Here is a 22,188-nt window from a genome sequence, read left to right as displayed (position 1 = left end):
CTCTATTTTGTTTATACTACCTAAATTAGTCCTTAAGTACATGGACCTTTTCTTATTTATCAGCATAGGGAAGAACAATTTAGCACTTAAATCAGGAGAGTTGGGTTAACATCCCGGCTCCAACACTTGCCAGCGATAGGAACTTTGCAAAATAATTTTAGTTCTCCAAACCTCAGTTTCCTCATATGTAAAATGGAAACTACAATATCTACTCAACCTCCCTTATAGACTCGTGAGAATAGTACCTTGTAAACTTTGAAACCTTGCATAAATGTATTCTTGTTGTTGTAGACGGCATCTAAAAGTTTGTTGTTATATTTTTAATGAGCAAATGATGCTCGTATGTGTCTGCATTTTATGCTTGATATGCTGTGAACCCTTGATAAATGTCACTAACTCCATTCTAATTCTCTTAAATCCACCAAAGGTTTGTACCAGTCTAAAAGTTTTGGCTTTAAGAAATATGGTAATATTTCTATATTGCTTAGGTTCTGCAAATCTTCCAACAAATCAGCTGCCAGGAGGGCACAACAGGAGCCTGAAAAATTCATTATCAGTTCTATGGTGTTACAGTAAAAAATTTTTATGATTAATTCTCTTGTTTCCTCAGTCTTATTTCTTCAAAAACCTTAAGCTAGTTTGTGCTCCTTTATTATAAAGCTGTATTGGGAGTTGGCAGCATGGAATAGGTGAAATTGCACCAGGTGTACAGTGAGGAATCTTGCCTTTGACATTTGATATTTATTTGACCATGTACAAATCTCTCTGAGTCTCATTTTCCCTTCTGATAAAATGGGGAGTACATACAAGACTGTTGAGAAGATTATATGAAATAATGTATATAAAGTATTTAGCATTATGTCTTTCATCATCATTATACCTCAGTTTAACTTGATGCCACACAAGCCATCATTTAAGAAGAAGTTGATAGTTCTTAGCCCCATGTTTTGGGGCAGCTAGGTGGTGCAGTGGATAGAATGGCAGGAGTAAGATCAAGAAGATTCATCTTCCTGAGTTCAAATCTGACCTCAGATGTTTGCTAGTTGTGTGACCCAGGGCAAGTTACCCCTCCTTGCCTCAGTTTCCTCATCTGTAAAATGAGCTGGAGAAGCAGATGGGATCACAAAGAGGTCAACATGAATGAAGTGACTGAACAAAAGCAGCCACAAGCCCCATATCTGTCTCTTGTAAGCTAAATTATCTTTTAGCACAATGTCTCAAGCCTTCTCCATTGCAATTTGTCTCCAGGGTAATTTGGAATCATGGAAAGCAAATGAACTAAAAAGTGAAATTTACATACATGCATTGTTGGTGATAGAGCAGCATTTGTGGTTTCTGGATCTTTGGTTTAAGCTGTATCTGTCTTTGTTTCTCTAGGGTTTTCTCAATCACACAAGAACATGCCAGCAGTAGCTGGTGGTCTCTGCTGGGCTCAAGAACTCAGGGAACGAATTGAACTTTCATTCAATAACTTAAGACAAATCAGTCACCCGTGAGTACCTCAGTGCAAGACATTTTTTAAAAGATATTATATTATCTTTTTGTGAACTTCAAGTTTTGTGGGAGTGTTACAACCGCTATATCAAAATTATCTTTCTTTTTTCTTTTTCATCAGTATTCACCTTTGGCAAGACATTAATTATGTTTTAAAAATTTGTTTGAAGATGAATTTAAGATCAGGTGATATAGGTATACAATCAACACTGACCTCTTTTCCTATGTCTGTCCTTCATTCTCAAAGAGGATCATGACATCAAGATGATGACATGACTTGCAGTTGATTTCCTTTGGGTTTACTGACTACATTTCTTGCTCAAAGATCAAGCCTTTAACCCAATTCACTCTGGAGCTCATAGAATGGACAGCAAGTCCCCACTCACCTAGCACAGAGTAGATGTAATAATTAATTAGTAATTGTTTCTCTTTTACCCAGGAACCCTGAGGGTCTCCCTTCCCAATTTGATTTTTTTGTTTTGTTAAAGGGGCCATCTCTTGAGTAACTTAAAGAAGCCTATTCATTGAATGGGTATTTCTCACTCAAAGTAAGATTGTGATAAAACCTTAGCCTGAAAGGGCCATGGTGTCACATTGCATCCTGGGCCATCTCCAGTCATCCTGATGAATATCAGGCCACCAGACCCAGATGGCTCAGAAGAAGAAAGTGAGGTTGATGACCTTGCACAGACCCTCCCTCACTCAAATAAAAGTCAACTAAGTCATGTCATCATCTTGATGTCATAGTCCCCTTCGAGAATGAAGGACAAACACAAGCTTTCCTCTGTATAATAGTGTCAATTTTCAGAAGAGTATGAGTTAAATTGTATTCAAGCCCTGAGGATTTTCTTAGCTTCGCTCCTTTTTTTTTTTTCTCCCACAACCATTTCTATCTGGCCCATAGTTGCTTAGGAACGACGTTTTAGACTGGTAATTGAAGAAGAAGGTGAAGTTGGCCAAGGAATCAGTGTAGTCACGAGGTCCTTAATTTTAATGCAACCCTCTCTGTGAGCTATTTCCTCAGTTCAGCAGTCACAGATTTGTAAGTTGATTCCCTAGGAGAGGTGACTAGTCATTCCTATATTTAAGGTACTCTCTGGGTCAATACTCCTAAAACTAATAGCTTATAAGCTCCAATTGATGCATTTACCTTTAGCAGTCAGCAGACACAATTACCTCAAAACAAAAGCATTTACTTGGAGTAGAAGAACATTGTTGCATATAATTTCCCCTATAAACTTGGAACACCTTCTCCCACAAATACGCATAGAATCAATGGGAAGAATGGGAATTACGTAAAGTATTTTAGTAGTGAGTCATACATAGAGGGAACATATAGGCCCGAAGAAACTCAGATCTCTGATACTGTAAAGTCCCAATGATCTTTCTAATTTAATGGTATCCTTGCAGTGTTCCCGTTGGTTGCAACACCTCTGTTGGGCTGGCCACTCAGTTGGGCTAACTGGGCCTGTTTTTCTTCACATATGTGCTCCCAAATGCCAGGGTTAATTTTCCTTTAAATCTATGCTTGTTTCTTTTCGGTGCTGCCAGAACGTTCAGATTCTTTGAAACCATTTCTTCCCTCAAGTAACACACACACACACACACACACACACACACACACACACACACACACACACACTTATTCACTTTTCCCTCTCTCACCCCCCAGTAAACAGGCCCAGATGAGTTACATTTTTGAGTACTGAAAAAATGGTGGCTATTATTACTGAGCTACTACTGTCAGGGATCTTGCATAGATATGGAGGATTGAAGAGGTGTCCTGAGAATACAGAAAAGCAGTTATTTCAGCTGTCTAAAAAGGAATGAGAATGAAATCTGTGAATTCATAGACCAAGAAATTTGACTTTGATTATTGGCAAAAATGAAACTAGAAAGGATGATAAAGAGAAAAGATTACCTATATAAATCTCCTAAGTTGGATATTATAAAAAATAACTATTAGGAAAGAAGAAGAATAACTGTTGAGATACCAGAAGTTAACAGGAGAAAAGAACTCAAGCATGAAGCTAGTAAAATCCATATCCTCAAATACGTACTCACAAACACCCACAGTTTAGGTAATGAACAATAAGAAGTAGAGGTCCAAAAAACAAGAAGATAAATTTGAAGTCAGAGGCATCATTGGTACTTGATATAATGAAAGTCATGATTGGACCATGGCTATGAATATGTTATTCAGAAGAAACAAGGTATGTTAAAGGGGGCAGGAAGAAATAGCATTGTATTTTAAGTAATGTAACTCCTTGTCAGGAAATCCAGGAACCAGAGAGGAAGAGCATGATAGAGAAAATTTGTGTGAAAGTCATTGAAGTGAAAAATAGAAGCCAATTTATCTTTGAAGTATACTACACACCAACTGTAAAGAAGTTGGAAATACATGAAAAAATAGATCACAAACTTGGCAGAGACATAATATACTAGTGGTGGTGGATCTTTTCCAACATCTGCGAGGACTCTTTGTGTTGAATCAAAGTAGCAAATAATTTATTTACTTGCCACAGTGATAACTTCCTATTTCAAAAGGTAAAGCAACAAACAAAGGGAAATTCTATACTGAATCTAATTATTCTTAAGACAGAAGGTTACTGGTTACTAAGGTCGATATGATGGTAACCTTGGGGAGTCAGGGAACTGACCATTCCCTTTAAGATTCTGTGACAGAGAAAAAAAAATCTAGGTCTCATTTGACATGCACCCTAGAATTTAAAAAGTAGATTTCAAAGGGCTCAGATAAAAGAGAAGTGACATCACATGCATTAAAATGCTATAGGAAAAATCAGTCAAGGAGGGATAAGAGATGCTCCTAAGTGAAATTCTGAAGACACAAAGGACAATAATACTAACAAGAAAGGAAAATGGGATTTGTCTGCAGGGACTATGTAGATACAAAGGAAATTCACCAACCAACTTAGAATTAAGAAAGAAATATACAAAAGATGAACACAATACCAGGATGAATGAATGTAAGAGATTTTTGCTCTTTTAGATGGTCATATAAAATACTGTCATGAATGCTAAAAACTAATCAAGGATTTTGTTTTTTAAAAACATTTATATGTAGTTTTATATATATATACATATATATATATACATATATTTAACTATATTAAGAAAAAGGAGCAAATAAAGTCTACAGTTCTGCTTAGGGTGCATGGGACTATGATAATAACAGAGAGAAATTAGAGATATTCCAATCTTATTCTGTTTCTATTTTCTCTGACAAAAAGATCTTTGTACTGAAAGTACAGAATGAAATTAATTAAGGAATTGATACTCCAAATAAGTAAGGAGTTAGTGATAAAGCATCTAGCTATCCTTGATGAATTTAAGTCATAGACACCAGACAAATTACATGCTTAAGTTGTGAAGTAACCAGATGTCATTGTTTAACCTTGTCAGTAACATTTGAAAGATCATGAAAACCAGGAGACATACCAGAGTGTGGAAAAGAGAAAATGTTATCTTTATTTTCAAAAAAAAAGGGAAGGGAAACAGTTATAGTGCCTTCAACTTAGCTTTTCTTTCTTGGATGGTTCCACAGTTGCTCATTAAAGAAATAGTTGGTAAATATCTAAAAAGGGAGGAAGTGTAAGAAAAAACAAACTATAGTTTCTTCAGGAACAGGTTGAGACAGACTAACCTCATTTCCTTTTTTAATAAAATTACTACATAAGTAAATGAGGACAATGTTGTGGATATAGTTTACCAAGATTAGCACAACTTTTGATGTTCACATTATTCCTGTGGAGAAGGTGTGAGAGAAATGATTATTAATAGCCAATGATTTGGGGAGATCCAGAGATCCTCCCTTTTTCTAAAGTCCTCATTTCAAAAGTTCAATCTCTGGAAAAACATTACTGATCATGAGATTGGATTAACTTTCTTAAAATGTTGTTCAGATCCCACCCAGATGGGGAGTCATTGTGCTCCACTCAGATTTGGGTGGGGATAAATTCTTTGAATAGCTTGCCAAAGACTGGGAGTGGTTTGGGTATCGGGATAATTTCTCTTTGACATGTCACTCTCAGTCCCTCATTGTAATATTCATTCTCTCATTAATTTTTAACCAATCAGAGTTGATTGCCCTCAGGAATACCTCTCCTCTTCCAAGAGCATATAAACCATGAGCCCATTGCCATGAGGGTCTTTGGTATTCAGCAGTGTCATTGACCTTTTATGAAAAATGCTGCCATTATTAATAAAATGACTAATTACCCATAAATTATGTCTCTCAAACTTTTTAAACATCACAGTTGGAAAGATATGGATTTGATGAGAATATAATTACCTTTAAAATCTGTTGGATAGCTAAACTCAAAGAGTTAATGGGTTAATATCATAGTAAAGTATGGGAAGGACCACTGGAGTTGGAGAAGATCCAGGCTAGAGTCTCAACTATATTTCTTACTATGTGATTTTGTGCAAATCACTTTCTCACTCTGAATCTATTTCTTCATCTGTAGAATGGAGAATTCTACAGAGGGACAATCTGTAGAGACTCTCACCTCTATTATTTCCTTTAATTTTCACAACAGCCTGGGAAGGAAAGTAGTGTGAGTATGATTGCCATTCTACAGATGAGGAAACAAGCTCAGAGTAAGAAAGCAATTTGCACAAAATCACACAGTAAGAAAAATAGTTGAGACTCTAGCCTGGGTTTTCTCCAACTCCAGTGGTCCTTCTCATACTTTACTAAGACATTAAATCATTAACTCTTTGAGTTTAGCTATCCAACAGATTTTGAAGCTAATTATACTCTCGTCAAATCCATCTTTCCATTGGAACGGGTAATGATGAAAAGAGAAGAAAAAAAGTGTTTTTGTGTAAAGGAAGAATATTGTTTGCCAAATTATATAGATATTTTTCATTGTTTTAATCATTTTGATGTCTTATATCAATATAAAAAGAATTTTGTTTTAAAACATATTGTTAAAATGTGTATGAACAAACAGATTTCAGTTTTAATTTTGGGCCATTTGGGAGAGAAAATGATCTGAAACATAGATTTAAAGATTTAGAATTCCTTGTCAACAAGGTTGAGTGATGTCTCACTTGCTTGGGGAACAGTTTAAAACTGTAAAAAAGCAGCAAAAGATCTGTTATTTCTTTAAAATTAGAGAAATGTGAGTGTAAAGAAACAAAGTTTCAAGTGGACCCAAAAGATAAGGCCATGCTGTGGCATGACAGAGAAAAATCTGAAGAATCAGTATTGGAACGTGAAGAAAAATCATCAAATGTTAGATGTAATAAATGTAATAGTCATAGATCATAACAATAAAAATAATAATAAATGAAATAGTATAATTGATACAGGCCTAAATGGATATTAATTAATAACATGTTGAATAATGATCAGTGAAAAACATTTATTATTTAAATGGATATATTCAAGAAACATTAAATAATTATGTTAAAGATAATAATAATAATGACATAACATACCAAATCTTGAGTGTTGTAACTAAAAAAGTCTTTAGAGGAAGAACTTTATTTCTGAAAATATATTTTTCAAAAATAGGAAAAAGATGATTGATGCATTGATCATTCAATAGAGTAGAAAAATAACCAAATTTGTAACCTTATAATAAATACAAAAGAAATAAATCTTGAAAATTGGAGGAAAATAGAGAAATTTTAAAATTAAAATGTTGTAAAAAACTGTAAGCTAGGCTATTTTTAGAAACTAAAAATAATGTTAAACATTAGCCAACCTGATCAAAAAAAAGGAAGAAAAATTATTCAGGCAAAAAAAAAAGAGTAAAACTGAATTCACAATAGAGAGGAATTATTGAGAATTATTGTTGGGTCTGTCTGCCTCGATTCTTTCCTTACTTGATTCCATGTTTCCATTCAGCCACCAAAATAAAGCACAAGCCTGACTGTGACCCATACCCCTTCCCAATCAGTAAACTCCACTGTCTCCCTTTTGCCTCCAAGATACACAAGATGCTCTGTTTGGCATTCAAATCCCTTCACAACCTAGCTCCCTCTTACCCTTCCAATCTTCTAACACCCTTCCTCTTCAATCCAGTGACACTGGCCTCCTGGCTGTTCTACTGACAAGACATTCCGTCTCTTACTCAGCTCTAGGCATTTTCTCTGACTGTCCCTCCTGCCTGCAACACACTTCCTCCTTGCTCTGTCTACTGACCTCCCTGACTGACGTCAAGTCTCAACTAAAATCCCTTATTTTATGAGAAGCTTTTCCAAACCCTGCTTAATTGTAGTTCCTTCCTTCTATCAATTATTTTCTATTTATCCTTTGTAAAGTTTGATTTTATATATTTATTTTCATGTTGTCTCTACCATTTGATTTTAAACTTCTTAAGTGCAGGGATTGTCTTTACCTCTTTTTATATCCTCAGCACTTCTTTCACACAATGCCTGGCATGTAGTAGGTGCTTAATAAATGTTTATTGATTGATTATTAGAAACCACCACATACAATTACATGCCAGCAAGGTTGGGAATTCAAGGAAAATTGATCCATTTCTTCAAAAAAAAATATAACACAGCCAAAGGAAGAAGTAAGGAATTCTACTCAAAATAACTATAGTACAAGTAAACAATAATTACAATATGTGTAGAATTTAGTCTGCCAAAAGATATTACCTCTTGACAGGACAAGGCAGTGGTATTCAGGAAGTCTCCCCACTTCGTATCTTTCAATCCTTCACTTCATCCTTGGCTCAGATGCCAAAGTTATTTTCCTGAAGTTTAAATCTGCCATGTCACCCCCTTACCTAGTGAGCTGCAGGAGTCTGCTCAGGATCAACTATAAAGCCTTTTGTTTACAGGAGTATGTTACAGGAACCAGCTCTAACTCACTTGTACAAGGCAATTGTTAAATTTTCAGTGTCAAATAGTAAATATTTATTAAGACCTATATTCCAGGACCTGTGCTTAGTGATGGAGCTACAAATAAGAAAAAGACAGCTCTTGCCTTCAAAAAGCTTAAAATCTAATGAGGAGGAGACATGATGTTTGTGGAGCTGGAATCAAGCACAGCAGCTGACAGTGAAATGAAGTTAGCTGGAGAATTGAGTCCTCTATAAAAGTGAGCTTGGGAAAAGAGTTTATTGCTCCCCTTTCCAGCCTTTCAATCGGAGAGAAAAGGTAACAGGTTACTGAGGAGAGGCTGAGTATCAAAGCTGAATCAATCTTCTGAGCTTATCCTGGAAGAGGCTTGATGTTTGTATAGAGAAACTGAGCTGTCCAGCTTGGAATAATCATTTAAACCTCAGAAATCAGCAATTGCTACAAATCAGGACTTGAGTTATTGTTTTATTGATCTTTTAGATCTAAGAAAGCATTAATAATGTAGACTAAACTTACATGTATGCACATACTTTTTCCCTGAGAATCCAGTTGTTAAACATTAAACAGCACACCCATGTATTACTCTATAAACTTTACTTGAGTTCAGCACTAGTGCAGTAGAAGTCTCAAGGAATGAAGTCATCCCCAGGATGGAAGTCTGGTGACTATTGGCTAATATTTTATACATACATACATCAATAATATATACATTTATGTGAAAATATAGTTATGTACATATATTTGTGAAATATATACATATATTCCATATACATACATAATAATAACACACACACATATATATTATTTTTTGTGAAAGTTAGCATATTGCATAAACAGGGGATATGAGGCTATAAGATAATGGCTATAAAGTACTTTACAAACCTTAAATACATGTGCATACACACATATATGCACACATTTACGTGTATATACATGCATGTTATATACACATGTATATAGCATGTTGTGTGTATGTATATGTAAAATCTATGTGTGTATCACTTTAAGGTTTGTAAAGTACTTTATATCTGTTCTCTTTATATCTATTCTTTATATCTATTCTCTCATTTGAGCCTCACAACCCCTGTGTTGTGTGTGTTTGGTATACTCTACTCACTTTCATAACCATGCCTAGGGGAGAATTCTTAACTAAAAAAGAAAAAGTCTAGAAGAGATTATACAGATAAAACAGATCATTTTGACTACAATTTTTTTTTAAATTTTGTGCAAATGAAATCAGTAAAGACAGAGTAGAAACCATAAAAGGGTGAAATATTTCATCAAATATCACCTTAATGAAATCCACAGTATGAAGAGTGTTCCAAAAGTCTTTGTGTAAAAGCTTCAAACTTCATAAACTTTTGGAACATCCTTTATATCAAATTAACATGACAATTTCAAGAGCTGTTCTCCAAAGATGAGTGATCAAAGGATAATGAATTCTCAAAAGAAGGAATCTAAACTATAAGTGATGACATGAAAATACTCCAAGTCACTAACAGAAAAATACAAATAAAACAACTCTGTGGGTTCATCTCATGTCATACAGGTTGTCAAAGATGGCAAAAATGAGAATAGTCCATGTTGGGTAAGACAATAATGCACAATAATTGACTGAGCTGTGAATTAGTAAAACCATTTTGGATATCAATTGGAAATGATGCAAGAAAAGTGGCTAAACTGAACTAGTGATCCCACAGCTAAGAATATACTCCAAGGAAGTAAAACAAAGAAACAGATATCCATTTTATAGATTAACATTCACAGCAACATTGAGCAAAGAACTAAAACAAAATAGATTCCAATTGATTGGTGAATGGTTGAAAAACTGTGGTACATGAACGTGATTGGAACATTATTGTACCGTAAGAAATAAAGAAAATTGGAATTTCAGGGAAACATAGAAAGATTTATATGTAGTGATGTGTAGAGACAGAATCAAGAGAACAGTATATGGTATTATTGAAGATTATTAATGAAAAAAGCACTTAATGGAAGCTGAATTCTAAATACAACAACCAAAAAAAACTACTGAAATCCTAGAGCACAGATAATGAAAGATACCTTCCTCACTTCTTGGCAGATAGAGAGAGGACTGCTAGTACCCAATACTTCATATAGTGTTAGATTCATTTGCTCTTTTGAATATCTTTCCTTAATTGTTTTTCTTTGTCAAAAGGAAGGGTCAATCTACAGGGTTGGGAGGAGAATAATATAGATAAAGTATATCGAAAATATGGGAAAACATTTGATAAAATTAATCATGTTATTCTTGTGGACAGGATAGAAAGATGTTAGATGACTGTACAGCTAAGTGAACTCTATACCAGCTGTGTGACCAGACTAAAAGAAAAAAAAACAAACTAGGCACAACTGATCTGATCCAAAGAAAGGAGGTGGAGAGCCCTAGGAATCTGTGCTTGGCCCTATGTTGTTTAACATTTTTCATCGATTACTTGAATAAAGAGGCTAAAGTTATAGATGGCATACATGCCAAAGTTCAAGAGCAGGAAGGGTTAGTTAACATTTGTCGCTATAGAGTAGGAGTCTAGATTTTTCAACTCTACCTGGGTCAAACTTTGGTGAAGTACTGTGCTCAGTTTTGGGTGCCACATTTTAGGATTACCTGGAAAGCATTAGAAGGAAGTTGACCAGACTGTTAAAATTCCTTGAAATTATGCCAAATAAGGATCTGCTGAGAGAACTAGTGATATTTAGCGTAGAAAAAGACTAGGGAAGGATTGTTAGATAAGAGAGAAATTAGATTTGTTCTATGTGTACCTTCATTGCTAAATCCCACTCTTCCATGTGGACATGGTTCCACATGGATCCTGGCATACCATCTTTCACCATCAAGTTCAATGTCATGGGTACTGAAGAATTTGGGGTAGAGTGTGTTCACCTGCAAATAGACCTGCCTGCATTTCATATTCTCGTAAAATACTACGAAAATAGAATTGGGAGGATGCTAAGAACAACAACAAAGATTGTATATTAACCCATAAACTTTTGTTACATATAGTTTAGGGCTTAGTACATATTACATTTAACAAAGTAGTGACAAATTTGAACTTCTTTAGTTTCCTTCTGTAAGTTTTAATAATGTATAATGTTTTATCTGTGTCCTTGTATTTTTTGTCTTTAGGGGAGGAAGATGCATTACTATCACTGTACACTAATTCTTACTAGAAATCCTTATTCTGTACCTCTATTACATCAATTATATTTCTTCTAAGAGATGAGAGGTATGCTTCATTATTTCACTAGATTCATCAGAGTTGTACAGTCTTTCAGAGTCACTTTCCTTTACATTATAGTACTCATCATATAAATTGTTCTATTGGTTCTGGTCATTCCTTCTATCACATTACTCAAAAGTCTTCCAATCGTTTCTTCTGAATTTATATGTGTCATTTCTATAGGTACAGTTCTGTTACATTCATATACCACAATTGTTCAGTCATTTCCAAATTGATTTCCAGTTTGTTTCTAGTTCTTTGCTACAATAAAAGTTCTACTATAAATATTTTTTGTACCTATAGGTCGTCTCTCTCTCTCTCTCTCTCTCTCTCTCTCTCTCTCTCTCTCTCTCTCTCTCTCTCTCTCTCTCTCTCTCTGACCTCTCTGAGAGATGTATGGTCAGCAACTCTGTGGATATAATTCCAAATTGCAACTTATAGCTCCACTGTGCTTATTTTCCCACAGTCACTCCAATAATTGCCTTTTTCATCTTTTTGTCATTTTTGCCAAATTGATGCATGTCAGGTAGAAAAGCAAAACTGTTCTAATTGTCATTTCTCTTCTATGGTGATCTTAAGTATTTTACATGATTGTGATATATTGTATTATTTAATTTAAAACTTCTTATTCATATACCTTTATGACTTACTACTTATGGAGGAATATTAATTCCCTATATATCCTAGATATCAACATTTTATCAAAGAAATTTGCTATATATTTCCCACTTAACTGTTTTTCTTCAGTTTCTAATTGTATTGATTTTTTGCACAAAATATTTCAATTTTATATAATAAAAATTGTCCATTTTATCTTCTGTGATCAACACAATCCCTTGTTCAGTTAAGAATCCTTCCCCAGCCATAGTAGCAAAAGGTATATTCTTAACTTCTCTAATTTTAAGTGAAGTTGTATTTTACATTTATATTCTATTTCCAATTCGAGCTTATTATTATATAATGAAAGGCCCTGATCTAAATTGGATAACTGCTTTCTAGTTTTCCCAGCATCTTTTGCCAAATAGAGCATTATCTTAGAATTTACTGAATGCTATCCTTCTATGTTTAGTTGCTTTTTTGCCTTCTTTGCCTAATCTGATAATACTGAGAAGATGATAACACTTTCTTATTTTTTTTAAACTACTACAAAATAATTGTTGTTTTCTAGTATAGTTTGAAATGGGATGCTGTTCAAATCCTCTTCATATTTACTTCTTTGTCATTATGTCCCTTGAGATTCTTAATCTTTTATTCCTCCCGATGAATTTTATTATTGTTTCATTTAGTTGTACAAAGTAATCACTTGGTAGTTGATCATTATAATACTAAGTATGTGGTTTAATTGAGGTAATGTCAACATATTATATTGGAAGGACTCAACCATGAGACATCAGTATCTGTACAACTATATGGGTTTTCCTTTGTTTCTCTAAAGATTATCTTATATATGTATTTATGTAAGCAGCTAGAGTGTTTTGTTAATTAACTTCAAGACATTTCATACATAATACAATTTCTTTTTCTATGTCCTCTCATTGTATGCTGTTGGTTAGAAAGAGAAAAACTGTTCATTTCTATTGCTTTATCTATATCCTACTTTGCTAAAGTTATTGTTTCACTTAACTTTGATTGATTATGTAGGGATTTTTAAATCATATCTTCTCTAACTAGTGATAATTTAGAGGGTTTCCCTATGTCAGCAGTTCTCAACGTGTGGTCTGAGGAGCCCTGTGGGTCTCTGATACCTTTTAGAGGAGTCAAAAGTATTTTTATAATAACACTAGTATTTTACTTGTCTTTTTTAGTCACATTCTCTCACAAATGTAAAGTGACACTTCCCAGAGGCTATGTGTATGACCTATGGATGAAAGATTTAGGTAGAGGGAAGGGTAAGAGAATAAACTTAAGTCCCTACTAAGTGCAGACAAAAAAAATGAGTTAATATCTCATCAGCAGAATTATAATTTTGTCTTACAAATGGATAAATGCAAATGTGGGTGCACTTGCTGTTTTGTTGTATTCATCTAGTATCAGCCCAACTAATCATTGAAGTTCTTTTATATGAATGCTTGGCAACACACATTAGTTGTACTGAAATATTCAGAATGCTAAGTAATTTTTTTAATCTCATAATGGTAGAGTATCTGGGTGGCATTTAGGGTTTAAATCTTGTTTCAGACACTAGGTATGCACCCTAGGCAAGTCACTTAAACCTGTTTGCCTCAGTTCCTCATCTGTAAAATGAGCTAGAAAAGGAAATGTCAAACCTTTCCAGCATCTTTGCCAAAAAAAAAACCCAAATATGATCATGAAGAATCAGATAAGACTGAAAACAACTGAGCAACAACAATTGCACTAATGGTACAAAAGCATAGTGGGTACCATATGATGTACCATAAAATGAATCAAAGCAGTGGCACTAAACTGTACTAATGGTCATTGTCCTCTCTACCATCACGCATTCATAGCTTTTTTTTAATGCGAATTCCACCTAAGAATGTCCTTGATGAAGCAGTAAAAATTATCAATGTTTATAAAATCTCAACTCAAGAGTATATATCTTTTAACAGTCTTTGTGATGGAAAAGGAAGTTCACATGAAGCACTTCTGTTACCTGCTGAAGCATTAAGTCTTGAAGAAAAGCAATTGAGTTGCGAGCTAAGCTAGGCACTTTTTTCATGGAACACCAGTTTTGCATGTAAGAATGAATGACAATCTTATTATTCATTCTTGGATATTTGACAGACATTTTCTTGAGAATTAATGAAGTGAGCCTATCGCTTCAAGGAAAACAACTGACAGTATTCATTGTTAATGATAAAATTCTAAATTTCATGTAAAAATTAGAATTTTGGAAAACTTAACAGTTTTCCAAATTGCTGGAAGAGGCCCATGGAATCCATATAGTTGAACTTCTTCTTTTTGTGGCAAAGAAAACTGATGCCCATGAATCTTAAGCGACTTGCCCAAAGTCACAAAAATAATAAGTGATGGGAATGGAATTTGAATTAGGTCCTCCTCTAACTCTGGAGTCAGTGAGTGCTCTTTACACTGCACTATTTTGTCTTCCTACCTTAAAGACTCATCAGAAGTCCTTCATCACTGAAAAGTATTTCTTCCTATTTCTTTAAATTTCTTATTTCAGCTGAAAGCTTTTACATAGGTTGTCTCCTGCATTAAATATCTTTAATACTTATCAGAGTATTTTGTGAAAGTAAGCACTTAGTAAATGCTTTTTCATTCCTGTGTTGCTCCATAATCAAGGCAAATATATTTCTCCTTAATTAGTTGGCTATCTTACACCTCAAAGCAACTGTTCCAAATCATATAATTTTCCTTAAGCATCCCATGGCAACCCTTCCCCACCTTCCCAGCTGAGGAGCTGAAGTCATATTTCAGATCTGTATCTATAGCTATATGTTATATAATGTGTGTTGGGGGATGGGGTGGAGGTTAGGGGAAGAGGATAAGGGAACTAATGGGAAATATGTTCCCACAGTTCTTTCTTTAAAATTTGTTTTTGGTTTTCAACATTCACTTCCATAAGGTTTAAATCTCCCCATCTTTTTTTCTCTGCCCCCCCCATGCAATCTGATATAGGCTCTACATATACATTCCTACTAAGCATATTTTCATGTTAGTCATGTTATATAGAAGAATGAATAGTAGGAACCATGAGAAAGAAAAAAAACAAAAACGGAAAATAGTCTGCTTCACTCAGTATTCAGACTCCATAGTTCTTTCTCTAGATGTGGATGGCATTTTCCATCATGGGTCTTTTGGAATTGTTTTAAGTCCTTGCATTGCTGAGAAGAGCTAAGTCTATCAAAGTCAGTCATCATACATTGTGACTGTTACTGTGTACAATGTTCTGCTGGTTCTGCTCACTTCACTCAGTATCAGTTCATATAAATCTTTCCAGGTTTTTCTGATATACACCTGTTCATCATTTCTTATATCACAATAGTGTTCTATTACAATCATATACCACAACTTGTTCAGCCATTCCTCAGTTGATGGGTGTTCTCTCAATTTCCAGTTCTTGGCCACCACAAAAACAGTTGCTATACATATTTCTTGTACATGTGGGTCCATAAAAATGGGAAAAAACACATTTTTATTATCTCTTTGGGATACAGCCCTAGAAGTAGTCATCCTGGGTCAAAGTGCATGCATATTTTTATAGTCCTTTGTGCCTAGTTCCAAATTCCTCTCCAGAATGGTTGGATCAGTTCATAATTCCACTAACAATGAGTTAATATTCCAACTTTCCCACATCTTCTCCAACATTTATCATTTTCCTTTTTTTGTCATGTTAGCCAATCTGATAGGTTTTTCCTATTCTTCTAGTTGTTATTTATTTAGTACCACCTTTAGTATCACTATTCCAACCCAACTGACACTGGAGGACCCAGATCACAGAGGGAAAATGAATGTTTCTCCTCTTGGGGTTCTAGAAGTATCCCTAACATGCTCAGACTTTTTAGTACTGTCACTCATCATCTGACATGCATCTGACGTGCATTCCCTTTATTATCATCCAGACTTAACTAGGCTCAAGCTTATAAACTAGATATGGCAAAAGGATAACTTACAGCTTTAAGTTCCTTCCAGTCCTTTTCTCTAAAGGTCAGTGTCCTCAGAGAGTCCTGAGGATGCCTTTGTGTGTCCATTTGTCCTCGATGTGTCCTCTCAACTACCAGATACCACTGCTTTTCTCAGAATACTGCTATTAACCCTAAAGGAAGTCCAATTCTTCTTGCCTTTCAAAATTCATAAAGTCATTCTCTCTTCAAGGGGAAGGGGGAGCAGAACTCAGTTGCTTCCTCTCCCTGACAATTCCCTTGACCATCACCATAACCACTACACTAAACTATACTAGGCATATATGTTATTATTTACAGAAGTCTCAATATGGCTTAGGTATGATGTGTTTTTACCAAATTGCAATTTTTTGTTGTAGTTGTTCGGTCATTTTTTAGTCATATCTGACATTTGTGACATGGTTTGAGGTTTTCTTGGCAAAGACATTGATTTACCATTTCCTTCTCCAACTCGTTTTATAGACAAAGAAACTGAGAGAATCACAGTAGAGTGATTTGCCCAGGGTCACACAGTTAGTAAGTGTCTGAGGCCAGATTCAAGTGGGGGCATGTTGCAGACATTAGATGAGGGTTTGAATCCATAATTGAGAATCCCTGAAATGTGTTGGCACATAGTTACTGCAGTTGTCCAGGAACCTTGTCCAGTGAAGAGCTGTGATTGTTTATAGTTTTGATAGGATCAGAATGAATCAGGAGAGTGGAAAAGTATAGGCTCTCCATGATAGTTTATACGTATATGATCATTAGAACACTTAGTCCAAGTGACTCTATATTAGAGTCCTATTACTTGTAGCTTTCATATCAAATAATGTATTTTAAAAATCACAAAGATCACAAAAGAGAACTGGGACTCAGGTTCAGGAGACAGAAGATTTGACTCAAAACCCAGATCAGATATTTAGATAGTTTTGTAGAGAAGAGTAAATCTTTTTACTTTCCTAACTTTCATTTCTTCATCTGTAAAATGAGGATAATACATGTGCATCTAACTGTTAAGGGTTGTCTTAAATGAAGTGCTATAGTAAACTTTAAATTGCTGTATAAATGTGACTTTAATTTATGAATTTGTTGATTGGTAGCCCTTCTGAAGTCAGCATGATTGGTCTTTCTAGGGCAATGTGGACTGTAAGTCTGAGTCATGGGCTAACTTCCCTACTTGGGACTTCTGTTGGGCACTGCAGTTAGGGTAGACTATTAATTTAGAGGCATTAGAGCTGCTACCAAACCACAAAACATCTTTGGATGTGCAGATGATAGAGAGCTAATTTACTTGGAACCTTTGTGAAATCTAATATTATTTAAAGCAATTGTTTCATCCACTAACCATTTGAAGATGTCCTTTTGTTCTGTAGACATTGCTTCAACTTCACTAATCCTATATGGTTTCTTTTTGTTATCTGTTGTTACTAGCTGTATGGAATCCACTGAAGGCAAAGAGACGCTACGAAAGTATAAAGACATGCTTCAGTTGCTGGAAAAGTATGTAAATTACATGGTCAATTACTTTCTTTCTCTCTCTCTCTCTCTCTCTCTCTCTCTCTCTCTCTCTCTCTCTCTCTCTCTCTCTAGCTGTCACTCACTCTGTCTCAGAATTTATGTGCTACTATGTGACAGGTACCATGCTAAGCACTGGGGATACAGAAAGAGGCAAAAGATGGTCTCTGCTCTCCAAGAGCACACCATCTAATGACAAACAAACAAACAAATATGTACAATCTATATAATGGAAAAATAGGAAATAAGAAAGAGATGGCACTAGAATTAAGAGAGATTGGGCAGGACTTCCCTATGGAAATGGCCTTTTGGTTAGATCTTAAAAATAGCTAGGGAAGCTAGCCTGAGAAAATACCCAGAGCTGAGAGATGGAATGTCTTCTTTCTGGAATACCCAGGAGGCTAATGTCACTAGATTAAAGAGTACATGGTAGGGCATAAGGTGTAAAGAGATTGGAATGGTATGAGAAGGCTAGGTTATGATGGACTTTGAATGTCAAACAATAGTTTGTATTTGATCTTAGAGGCAATAGAGAGCTACTGTATTTTACTGAGTAGAGGGGCAACATGGTTGGACCTGAGCTCTAGGAAAATCACTTTGTTGTTGCAAATCTTTAACAAATTTCAGCAAGCCTAGAATGTTGCACTATTTTTATGACAGTAAAGTGATTTATTCATTATTATCATCATCATAATGACTAGTATTTATATAGCTCTTTAAAGCTTAGGCAGTGTTTTACTTGCATGATTTCCTTAAATTCTGATAATATTCTATTTTTATAGGTAAGGAAATAAGGCTTAGGGAGACTCCAAGAACAGTACTCTCTCCACTGTCAATCAATAATAATAATAATAATAACCAACATTTATACAATACTGTAAGTTCTATTACTATGATCAGAAATTTGTCAGGAAAAAGACAAAAGAGGTTAAATACCTTGCTGATAGTCACATAGCTAATAAGGGTCTGAAGTAGGATTGAAGCTCACATATTCCCCACTCCAAGTCCCACATTCTATCTATTGTGTCACCTAGTTTCCTTTAATCAACAAGTATTTAGTAAGGGCTTGCTATGTACCAAACACTGGATGGGCATATGAAGGCAAAAGAAAAATGATTTCTGACTGCAAAGAGCTTGCACTTTAATGGGGGAAACAATAATAGATAGATAGATAGATAGATAGATAGATAGATAGATAGATAGATAGATAGATAGATAGATAGATAGACAGACAGACAGACAGACAGACAGACAGACAGACAGACAGACAGACAGACAGACAGATAGATAGATAGATAGATAGATAGATAGATAGATAGATAGATAGATAGATAGATAGATAGATAGATAGACAGATATGTGTTTATACAAGGCAGATAAAAGGTAACCTGTGGAAGGAAGACACTGGCAGCTAGAGGAACCAGGAAAGGTCTCATGAAATGTATGGCACTTGAACTGAATCTGAAAGAAAAATAAAGATTCCAAGATGTGGAGGTAGAATGCATTCCAGCAGAGGCATAGAGACATGAAATGTTGTGTATTAGGAAGAGTAATGGTCTAGGTGTACTGGACTTAGCACAGTATCTCAGTGCTTAGCTCATAGTAGACACTTAATAAATGCTTATTGACTGACTGTCTGACTATCTGGACCATAGCGTATAAGGATGGAAGTAATGCATAATAAGAGTATAAAGGTAGGATGGTGTCAGATTGTGAAAAGCTTTAAACAGAGGAATTTACATTTGATCTCGAAAATAGCAAGAAATTACTGCAGTTTGTTAAGTAGAAATTGAGTATACATATTTTTTGTCGAACACATAAAACATTTGACGTCTCTATGTATAGATAGCTTTTTAAAATACACGGCATATTTATATTTTAAAAACAAAACAATAGAAACAATAGAAATAAATATATTTTTTCTTAAGATTATTATCCATAATGATTATAAACCAGATGGGTTTTCAGTAAGATCAGTGGTAAAGCAAGAATGTTTATCCCCATTAATATTTAATTGCATATATTATCACCATTACTATTTAATATAAGGCTAGAAATATTAGTTCTAGCAATAAGACAAGAAAAAGAAACTGAGTAAATAAGCATTGACAAAGAGGAAATAAAGTTATTATCTTTTATAGTTGATATGTTTATTTAGAGAACCCTAGAGAGTCAACTAAAAATTAATTGAAAAAATAACTTCAACTGCTCCAAGATATTAATTAATCATCACCATATCTGTATATTACCAACAATGTTCATCAGGAAGACATAGAACAATTCCACTTAAAATAACTACAAAATGAATAAGATATTTGAGAGTGCACTTACCAATTCATATGTAGGAACTATATGAATACCACTACAAAATACTCTTTTAACATATAAAGATAGACCATATTAACTGAGGAATTAATCATTTCTCATGGGTAGGCCAAGGCAATATAATAATGATAATACTACCTAAATTAATTTGCTTATCTAGTGCTATTCTAATCCAACTACTGAAGGATTGCTTTATTGAGCTAGAAAAATTGAAAGAATTATATATATATATATATATATATATATATATATATATACACATATATTTACATATATGTATATATATTATACAATTATACATAATATAATTCATTAAAGGAATCCACTGATCAAGAGATGGGGCCAAGATGGCAGAATAAAGGCAGGGACTCACCTGAACCCTCCTCCAAAATCCTCCAAATACCTTTTAAAAATGACTAAACAAATTCTGAAGCAGCAGAACCCATAAAAAGAAAGAGTGAAACAAATTTTCAGCACCAAGACAATTTGGAAGGTCAATAGAAAAAGTCTGTTGCACTAGGCTGAGAGAGGAGTGCAAGCATGGACAGTCCCCAGTAAATCTACAGCAGGCCTGTGGTGACTGATGGTTTCCAGATCTATTGGCCCATAGACACCAGGGGCACCTCAGGCCAGTAGGCAAAGAGCAGACCTTTGGAGCGACTGAATATGTAGTGGCAGCTGCAGCAGCTGCTTCCAGGGCTTTCAGTCCACAGAGGGTAAGGGGGTAAGATCAGAAGGAGATTACAGGGGCTTCTTTGATTACACTGAGGCAAGACTGTTGTTTTACCCATACTCAAATCTCAGTCCTGGGTGGCAGTCCCAGGGTGAGGAGGAGTACTAGCATAGTAATGTTTGCAACCACAGTGGAGGGGAACCCTCCTCACAGTTCCAGGACAGTAAAGAGTGATTGTGGTTACTCACAAACCAGAGCACAGACCAGGAGAGAAGTAAACACCTCTCCTTAAATCATACCATCTTGGAAGAGCTGAAAATTTACAGGTCCCTAGAAGTTTCTCTGAAAACAGCTGTACAAAACCCCTAAAGCTTGAGACAGTGCACCCTCCATCCTGGAAGCAGAGCCTTACTTTAAAAAATAGCTAAAGGTCAAATAAAAGGCTGGGAAAATGAGCAAACAATGGGGGGAAAATAGCCTCTGACTATAGAAAGTTATTATAGTGACAAGGAAGAACAAAACACACACTCAAAAGAAAATACCAGAGTCAAAGGTCCTACAGTCAAAGCCTCAAAGAAAGATATGAATTGGTCTCAGGCCATGGAAGAGCTAAAAGTATTTTGAAAATCAAGTAGGAAAAATAGAAGAAAAAGTGGAAAGAGAAATGAGAGTGATGTAAGAAAATCATGAGAAAGAGTCGACAGCTTGGTGAAGGAGACACACACACACAAAAAAAAAAAAGATGCTAAAGACAATAACCCTTTAAGAATAAGACTAGGCCAAATGGTAAAAGAGATCCAAAAAGCCAATGATGAGAAAGATGCCTTAAAAATCAGAACTGGCCAAATGGAAAAGGAGGTGCAAAAGCTCACTAAAGAATATAATACCTTGAAAATGAGCATGGAGCAAATGGAAGCTAATGACTTTATGAGAAAGCAAGAAGTAATAAAAATAAAACCAAAAGAATGAAAAAATGGAAGGTAATGTAAAATATCTCATTGGAAAGACAACTGACTTGGAAAATTGATCTAGGAGAGATGATTTTTAAATTATTGGACTACCTAAAACTCATGATAAAAAAGAGCCCTTTAAGAAGTTATAAAGGAAAACTGCTCCAATATTCTAGAACCAGAAGATAAAATAGAAATTCAAAGAACCCACCAATCACTTCCTGAAAGAGATACCAAAATGCAAACTTCTAGGAATATTATAGCCAAATTACAGAATTCCCAGGTCAAGGAGAAAATATTGTAAGCGGTAAGAAAGTAACAATTCAAATACATGGGAGCCACAGTCAGGATAACACAAGATTTAGTGACTTCTACATTAAAAGATTGGAGGGCTTGGAATATGATATTCTGGAAGGCAAAGGATGTGAGATTACAACTAAGAAACATCTACCCAGAAAAACTAAGTATAAATCTTTGAGGAAAAATAGACATTCAATTAAATAGAAGACTTTCAAGTATTCTTGATGAGAAGGCCAAAGCTGAATAGAAAATTTGACTTTCAAATA

General features: G+C 34.9%; 1 protein-coding gene across 1 annotated transcript in view; it reads left to right on the top strand.

The window, feature by feature from the left end:
- DNAH9 (dynein axonemal heavy chain 9) overlaps window positions 1-22,188 on the top strand; it is a 459,447-nt gene that overhangs the window by 59,856 nt on the left and 377,403 nt on the right. Inside the window, exons 10-11 of the mRNA XM_072645065.1 lie at window positions 1,378-1,492; window positions 17,591-17,659. Coding sequence (XP_072501166.1) covers window positions 1,378-1,492; window positions 17,591-17,659 — 184 coding nt within the window. The remainder of the gene's footprint in view (window positions 1-1,377; window positions 1,493-17,590; window positions 17,660-22,188) is intronic.

This window comes from Notamacropus eugenii, chromosome 2 (genome assembly GCF_028372415.1).
Source record: "Notamacropus eugenii isolate mMacEug1 chromosome 2, mMacEug1.pri_v2, whole genome shotgun sequence".
NCBI classification, from domain to species: domain Eukaryota; kingdom Metazoa; phylum Chordata; class Mammalia; order Diprotodontia; family Macropodidae; genus Notamacropus; species Notamacropus eugenii.
The sequence above is the reverse complement of the archived record's forward strand: the minus strand, read 5'-3'. Positions and strand labels throughout refer to the sequence as shown.